Source organism: Gadus chalcogrammus, chromosome 3, assembly GCF_026213295.1.
Source record: "Gadus chalcogrammus isolate NIFS_2021 chromosome 3, NIFS_Gcha_1.0, whole genome shotgun sequence".
NCBI lineage: Eukaryota > Metazoa > Chordata > Actinopteri > Gadiformes > Gadidae > Gadus > Gadus chalcogrammus.
The window spans coordinates 21692341-21700312 of NC_079414.1; the positions used below are offsets into that span (position 1 = coordinate 21692341).

At 49.4% G+C, this 7972-nt stretch overlaps 2 protein-coding genes across 3 annotated transcripts in view; one reads left to right on the forward strand and one right to left on the reverse strand.

Moving 5' to 3' along the window:
• The first annotated feature begins 63 nt into the window (after nucleotides 1-63).
• snrpb2 (small nuclear ribonucleoprotein polypeptide B2) lies at nucleotides 64-3208 on the forward strand. The gene is made up of 7 exons (XM_056586775.1): nucleotides 64-73; nucleotides 479-554; nucleotides 725-897; nucleotides 1584-1721; nucleotides 2071-2106; nucleotides 2467-2555; nucleotides 2819-3208. Exons 2-7 carry the CDS (start codon nucleotides 491-493, stop codon nucleotides 2976-2978), a joined length of 660 nt encoding a protein of 219 aa, XP_056442750.1. The 5' UTR covers nucleotides 64-73; nucleotides 479-490; the 3' UTR covers nucleotides 2979-3208.
• A 77-nt stretch (nucleotides 3209-3285) lies between these two features.
• aplf (aprataxin and PNKP like factor) overlaps nucleotides 3286-7972 on the reverse strand; it is a 5699-nt gene continuing 1012 nt past the window's right edge. The window contains exons 4-11 of one of the 2 annotated variants that reach the window (XM_056586722.1): nucleotides 7748-7914; nucleotides 6984-7221; nucleotides 6784-6862; nucleotides 5920-6530; nucleotides 5478-5683; nucleotides 4511-4633; nucleotides 3890-3936; nucleotides 3286-3776 (exon numbers count right to left, since the gene is read on the reverse strand). In XM_056586722.1, coding sequence (XP_056442697.1) covers nucleotides 3586-3776; nucleotides 3890-3936; nucleotides 4511-4633; nucleotides 5478-5683; nucleotides 5920-6530; nucleotides 6784-6862; nucleotides 6984-7221; nucleotides 7748-7914 — 1662 coding nt within the window. In that variant the 3' untranslated portion in view covers nucleotides 3286-3585. The remainder of the gene's footprint in view (nucleotides 3777-3889; nucleotides 3937-4510; nucleotides 4634-5477; nucleotides 5684-5919; nucleotides 6531-6783; nucleotides 6863-6983; nucleotides 7222-7747; nucleotides 7915-7972) is intronic. The other variant, XM_056586721.1, reaches the window with a different exon arrangement.

A 7972-nucleotide genomic window follows, 5' to 3' on the forward strand; every position in this document is an offset into this window, starting at 1 on the left:
AAATGTTTAAGGAGGAACAGGCGCAAACGAGACCTGTTTCCTGTTTCCGGTTATACCGCAGTGCGTTCAAGAGGTGAGTTATTATTGTGTTATTTTATGAACTTCTTTGTGATACCTTCTTTATATTGCATTGTTATGGTAAGATTGATCGAGGCATTTTATATGATCCCGTTTATATGATCCACTTCTATTGGAACAAAATGTGATGTAATGAGAATTAAAAAGATAGAACTTAATGTGTGTCAAGTGAGCTAACCGCTGCTAGGCTAACACTGAATGAATGGGCAACGCTACCTCTCCGTTGGTTTTTAATGGTTTCACTACTCTATACAGTTGCCCTTTTATTACATGTTTGACACGAAATGTTTCGGGTTTTATTATGTTATTCAAGAAGTTTAAATTTTAGGCTCGGATAGTCCAGAACTGGTCAGAATAAGTATTTCTATAGTACTGTACATGAATATGACTTTGTCTCCAGAGACCAGCCACCATGGATATCCGACCAAACCACACGATTTATATCAACAATATGAACGACAAAGTCAACAAGGATGGTGAGTTTCCTCATACTTTTTGCATAACATTGTCACCTCAAACAAGAGGATGTTCGAATTAACCCCCTCACGTCTTTGTATTGTTAACGGTTAATGAATTTGATGTCTGCTCTTTGTCCATCCAATACTGGAGAGCGGATTCTCAACCTGTTCTTTTTATCGTTCTTCAGAGCTGAAGCGGTCGCTCTACGCCCTGTTCTCTCAGTTCGGTCAGATCGTCGACATCGTTGCAATGAAGACGTCCAAGATGCGCGGCCAGGCCTTTGTTGTGTTCAAAGAGCTGGCCGCCTCGACCAACGCCCTGCGACAACTACAGGGCTTCCCCTTCTACAACAAACCCATGGTGAGTTCCGACCCCAACCGGTTTACAATGACGCCTCAGGCTGACACACACACACACACACACACACACACACACACACACACACACACACACACACACACACACACACACACACACACACACACACACACACACACACACACACACACACAGTGTGTATATTTATAATCACGAAACCATCTTCAGGATGGTCACTAAACCCCACTATGTCAGATCATTTTGGCATACATGCTTGAGAGACTGGTAACACCACAATGATCACGGCTATAGAAGCGATAGCTACATAAACGCCACTGCGCAAACTGTTGACCTGTCTCACTACCTGGTTAGCCAGGCCGTTACCATGTCTCACTATCTGGTTAGATAGATATGTTACAATGTCTCACTACCTGATAGGCTGTTGACCCGTCTCACTACCTGGTGGTTAGCCAGGCTGTTACTATGTCTCACTACCTAGTTAGAAAGGCTGTTGACCTGTCTCACTACCTGGTGAGACGGGCTGTTGAGCTGTCTCACTGCCTGGTTGGACAAGCCGTTGAGACTACACAGGGTATGATAGCCCGATCCAATTAGTGAAAGATAGTTTGCAACTCCAAACCGGGCTGTTCCTTGGTTTCTGATCCCAGCCATAAAGGCTATTATGGAGTTTGGTTTCTTACACTGTCCCCGTCCCTCTCTGCTCCCAGCGCATCCAGTATGCCAAGACCGACTCGGAGGTGATCGCAAAGATGAGGGGAACGTACGGAGACAAGGACAAGAAGAAGGACAAGAAGAAGAAGGTTCCTGAGGTGCTGACCAGCCTAGCCAAGAAGCCAGGGCCAGTGGTGAGTCCTCATACCCACTGATCAGACATCGAAGAGAACCATTGACACCCCTTTTGTTTCAATGGGTTTGAATTTGCTCTCTCAACTAGTGGGAAAGCAAACCAATGAGAGCACGCACTGTTGATTCCTAATGTAGGATCTTGTCTTCAGAGAAATTAGCTGTCTGTGTCAATGAAACGTTAGCACTCAGACCACATACCAAGCCCAACAACAGCATACTAGCATTCTAACAGCATACTATGTAATGCCGTTAGATGTATATATAAGCAGTGCACTTCTAGAGGTATGTAATGGGGATGAAGAGATGAACGACGTTCTTGGATTCAAACAATGTGATTTCTTGTTGCAGGCACTCACCCCGCAGACAAACAGCCCAGCTGCCCCGGTACGTCTCTCCTGATGGAGTATTTCTTCACTGCTCCTTCAGTTAGACCGAGTTTTAAACAATGCATTCATTATCAGTAAAACGTTACTGCTCTTATCTAGAAGAGCTTTCTTTAATTATAGTAATGGATCAATAAGAGCGTGGTATAGCGTATCGCCCGATGAGCGAGGTTTTTTAATGAGTGTCATGCTGGCCTCGCCCTCATTCAGACCTCTAGTTTTACTATCCTGGTCTCGACATGTGTGTGGAAGGGGTCTTTTTTTGGACCAGATGTGTGGAAGTGGTCCTCTATAGGACCAGGTGTCTGAAGAGCTCCTCTATTGGAGCAGGTGTGTTGACAGGTGTGTGATGTTTCTCCAGGTACCGGACAATCCTCCCAACTACATCCTGTTCCTTAGCAACCTGCCGGAGGAGACCAATGAGATGATGCTGTCCATGCTCTTCAACCAGTAAGTGCTGGTCTCATAAGTTGTAGCGTACTTTGTATTGGCTTATTGTATGGCTATGGACCAGGTGAGGGCTCTATAGAGTGCTGCTGCCCGACCGTCTCCTGGGCAAGTATTCACAACTTGACACCAGGAACATGTTAGGGTTTGTGTGAATACCACTATCTTTCTAACTCTGGTCTGGGGAGGGGGACCAACCCTGGCCTGGTGTGTAGGTGTGTGCCTGTAGGGTGAATGATTCTCACGGTTCCCCTTCTGGTCCTCAGGTTCCCGGGGTTCAAGGAGGTGCGCTTGGTTCCGGGGAAACACGACATCGCCTTTGTGGAGTTTGAGGGCGAGGCTCTGGCGGGCGTGGCTAAAGACGCCCTGCAGGGCTTCAGGATCACCGCCACCTGCGCCATGAAGATCACCTACGCCAAGAAGTAGTTTCCTGTACCTCCCGCGGGAGAGAGAGGAGGGGGAGACTTTGGGAGGGGAGGGGGGGGGGGGTGCGAGAGAAGCTGAAAGGGTTCCTGGATTTCCGTTCAGATTTTTGTAAAAGTTGCGGATCGTCCTGGAGGTTTTTTTATTTTATTTGTATGGAGAGTCTTATTGTTGGACCATGAAAGGAGTTTGTTTTCTAATAAACTGTATTAAAAGACGTGCTGCCTCGTCTGTGGCCTGAGGGCAGGAGTTCCCCTGGGGATGATTGCCACCTTCAGTACCCTTTTACATGCACAGGGTAACCCGGTCACGCTAGTTACTATCCAGTTGAGGGATTAAGAGGGTCTGGGGGTGTTACTGCTGGAAGTCCTGGTGGGTCTAGCGGTGTTCATACTGGTCAGTTGACACCACTAGACCAACCAGATCTGGGGCCTAGGTTTGGTGTTTCTTTGACCAATCAAAATAACAACAAGACAACTGTTTCATTTAAATCTGTAATTACAAATCAAACTAAGTATTCATAACAGGACAGCCACAAAAAAATATTCAGGAACCAGGAATAACTTCCTGCTCCTCAGGACGTCTTTTACAGGAACCGAACCAGGGATCACTACTTGCTCCTCAGGGAGTCCTGGGAATTGTTTTTGAGCTCTTCCGTTCCGCTGTCATCGGACCCGGCCGGGACGTAGTCGGAGTCATCGAAAGCCTCATCACTGCTGTCATTAATGAAGCTATCTTCATACTCGTCCTCGTCTTCATCGTCCCCAGCCTGAGTGCTGGGTGCGGTCCTCGTGCTCCTCGCTGCAGACAGACAGAAGGACCGGCAGGGAGACAGGCTTGACTTTGTTCTGAGGATTATTATGACCGTACATACAGGGAGCTCTGCGCCTGGTGTCTGTGTGCTGACGACGTACCTGCCCTCCTGGAGTGTTTGAATTCCTTACGGTGCAGCGGGTTTTTTCTGCCACACAAAAACACGGGGGAATCACATCAGGGCCTACGATGCACATTTCTACAGCACAGAGGTCCTACAGTAAAGCTTTGGTCCAACTTTACAGATGTCCTACAGTAAAGATTTGGTCAAACTTTACAGATGACCAACAGTAAAGCTTTGGTCCAACTTTACAGATGTTTTACAGTAAAGCTTTGGTCCAACTTTACAGATGTCCTACAGTAAAGCCTTGGTCCAACTTTACAGATGTTTTACAGTAAAGCTTTGGTCCAACTTTACAGATGTCCTACACTAAAGCTTGGGTCCCACTTTACAGATGTCCTACAGTAAAGATTTGATCCTACAGGAAACTGGTGTGGTCCTACAGTAAAGCTTGGGTCCCACTTTACAGATGTCATACAGTAAAGATTTGATCCTACACTAAACTGGTGTGGTCTTACAGTAAAGCTTTGGTCCGACTTTACAGATGTCATACAGTACAGTAAAGATTTGATCCTACAGTTATAATTTGGTCCAACAGTACAGATGTGGTCTGAGTCTGACAGTATCTCTCTGTACTGATGTGGTCAGTGCGGTGTCATACCGATAACAGTCGATGCCGTAGGGACATTCGGGAAGGTCCACTTCCTCCTCAGGCTCCTCCTCTTCCTGTTGGTAGTCGTGGTCACCGGGGTGACAACACTCCTGAAAGTGCAGCGGGTTCTTCCTGAGAAAAACACATGAGGTCGGAGGTCAGGGCCACTTCACAGCTTCCTGTGGATCTGGGAGGCGTGGCCCATTCCCATGACAACGCAGGCGGGAAACTGATCAGTGATTGACATTTAAAACATTTGAATGCAACCAGGGGTTTACCTGGCGGTGTAACGGGGATAATGTGTATCTAAAGCCGCGTTCATGGTCCTGGTGATAACGAGACGGCTCGCCAGCGACCGTTCATGTGAACTGCGTTCGGAAACTAAAAGTTCTTCACAGCATGGTTTTTTTATCTGTAAAAAACAGTCAGAACTAAAGAGAACTTGGTAGGATCAGTTTCAAGTTCGCACGCCTTTATTTCCTTGGAGCCTATCACCTACCATCCTTTTGCTATTCTTTATGAGGAGCACATACAGTATTGCCACTGTATGGAAGGCTATACTTGCCCTTATCTAGAGCTGGTTTACCAGTACAACGTTTAAAACTGAGCAAAGACTCAGCAATTGACGGTTACGTCAATCAATAGTAAAGAATGTGATACGGTGGTTGATTCTTTTATATTGAGTAAAACTTTCATGTTCCTCCATTTTCACCCGTCACTAGTTAACAATACGTCACCAACTGGGCAACTCTGTTATCAAAATCTGGCCCCATTGCCAAACGGAAGTAGAATCTTCAGAGCGTCATGAGGTGTCGTTCTCAAGAACTTTCCGACGTCACGAAAATTATTTCCATATTAAGTCCCAGGGATCTGAACGCGCCATGTTATTCAATCTGCTGGTGACGAAACGTGCTGACACACGGTTGCTAGGCGATAACAGGTGATGCAGCGAGGCCAGCTGGAGGCGGAGTCTCACCTGTAGCACTCCGCCCCGTATGGACAGCGGGGTCTGGCGCTCCGGGAGGGGGCGTGGCCAGACCCCGCCCCTCCAGGGGCCGTGGACTTCCCGTCTGGTCTGACGTCACTTCTCGAAGCACCTTCATCACTCAGCCTACCGCAGTCCTCCTCCCCCGGGCTGTTGCTATGGTGATGTAGGGGCAGGTCCTTGTCCGTCTGAGTGTTCTAGAAGAAAGTCAGACACGGTAACTATGGCGATTACAACAGGAAACTGTTCTAACGCTAAGCTACTCTTTCTCATTTGAATCAAAACTCTATTTCAAACAAATTAATGACACAGTTCTAATAAATATATATAGAATATTAATAATATAATGTTGATAGATAAACGTCATGCTCCTTTAAGACAAGGCTGTCCTGATTATAAAACACTGAGCTGGAGGTCACTGGGGTCACCCAACTGCATCGCCGCTCATCTTCCTCATCCGCTTCCTCCTGGGGGCTGAGCCCGAAGAGTCCTCATCTCCGGGGTCCTCCGAGCTGAAGCCGGCTTTGGGACGCTCAGCTCGGCCTCGTTTGGTCTTGTTTACTCTGGTCTCCTCCGAGCTGAGGCCCGCTCTGGTCTCCTCCGAGCTGAGGCCCGCTCTGGGCTCCTCCGAGCTGAGGCCCGCTCTGGTCTCCTCCGAGCTGAGGCCCGCTCTGGTCTCCTCCGAGCTGAGGCCCGTTCTGGTCTCCTCCGAGCTGAGGCCCGATCTGGGCAGCTCCGAGCTGAGGCCCGCTCTGGTCCCCTCCGAGCTGAGGCCCGCTCTGGTCTCCTCCGAGCTGAGGCCCGCTCGGGTCTCCACCGAGCTGAGGCCCGCTCTGGTCCCCTCCGAGCTGAGGCTCGCTCTGGGCAGCTCCGAGCTGAGGCCCGCTCTGGTCTCCTCCGAGCTGAGGCCCGCTCTGGTCTCCTCCGAGCTGAGGCCCGCTCTGGTCTCCTCCGAGCTGAGGCCCGCTCTGGGCCCTTCAGCTCGGCTTCGTTTTCTCTTGTTAGCGGCTGGAACTGGCTGCTTGCTGCCGGCTCCTGATTGGCCTGTCAAAAAGAGAGAGCCTACTTGTATCCATAGCAACACACAAAGCAACATCCTGATGAGCTAAAACCAACCAACAGCAATACAATAAATTCTAATAACCAGTTATTATCACAAGACAAACCATTATAATAACCAGATTACCAAAATACATTATAATAATTAGCCGTTATTATTAAGGTTAAGGTTAATTTTTAGAGCCGATGGGTTGAGGAGTTGGGTGTAGTTGGGAGTTAGGAGAGGCCCTATGCTTACCTTCCAGAGCAGCTCCAGCTGTCATCCAGGCAGGCAACACTCTCTTGGGTTTAGGAAGGAAGCACCGCCCACTCTGCTCCTATTGGCCCAATACAAACAACCTTCATTAAAGCTCCAGTGAGCCCAGTGTTTTCAGATTATTTATATATTATATAATGAAATTATATGATGACGCAAAGAGTACACTTCAGGGTATGAACCTTTTCTTGCTCGAAATTCAGTGTCAACCGCCTAGTGGGCGGGGCATCTTGTGTGGGTGTGACTTCCTGTGTGGGCGGGGCATCACCCTCTGGACTGTGTGCAGCAGGAGGAGGGGTTCTACCGGTCAGTGCAGGAGGTGCCTGCTCGTGGCTACATCCAAGAGGAAGCGTCTCTTCATGTGGAGGAGAATCCCTCGCACCCGTGGGACCCTCATCTCCCTCCAGACCTCCGCTGGCACTGCGGCGACATCACAGAGGCCTCAGACAATGACATCACTCTCTGGGGCCTCCACACAAACATGACATCACACTCTTGGGGCCTCCCCACAAACATGACATCACACGCTTGGGGCCTCCACAGAAACATGACATCACACTCTTGGGGCCTCCACAGAAACATGACATCACACTCTTGGGGCCTCCACAGAAACATGACATCACACTCTTGGGGCCTCCACAGAAACATGACATCACACTCTTGGGGCCTCCAAAGAAACATGACATCACACTCTTGGGGCCTCCACAGAAACATGACATCACACTCTGGGGCCACAGACACAAACATGACCGATGACATCACAAAAAAGGATACCAACACAGGAGAAGTAGGAGCAGCAGGAGGAGGTGCGGGGGAGGAGGAGACAAGGGGGAGGAAGTGAGGAGCGGGAGGTCGAGACGAGGAAGAGGTGGAGGGGAGGGGGAAGAGGTGAGGAGGAGGAGGAGGAGGAGGAAGAGTAGGAGCTGAGTCGGAGCAGGAGGAGTACCTGGGCGTGAGGGGTTCTCCCCCCAGGGCCTCCACCCTGTATATGAAGCTCCCGGGCATCAGGGAGAAGAGCTCCCCGTGACGCAGCGGGTGCCAGCGCTCTCTCTCCAGGGGCTGCGGGCGCTCCAGGGCGCCGCCCTGCAGGCTGAAGCAGGGGTTGACGTGGACCTGCACCCACATCACAATGGCAGAGAGACCACACGCTATTCATTAATCATAGGAGAAC

What these genes read in the sequence shown, in the direction of transcription:
- snrpb2 (XM_056586775.1), top strand. Translation starts at nt 491, where the DNA reads ATGGATATCCGACCAAACCACACGATTTATATCAACAATATGAACGAC. An exon ending in CGACAAAGTCAACAAGGATG is followed by an intron (nt 555 to 724) that starts GTGAGTTTCCTC and finishes ATCGTTCTTCAG; the next exon opens with AGCTGAAGCGGTCGCTCTAC. An exon ending in CCAAGAAGCCAGGGCCAGTG is followed by an intron (nt 1,722 to 2,070) that starts GTGAGTCCTCAT and finishes TTCTTGTTGCAG; the next exon opens with GCACTCACCCCGCAGACAAA.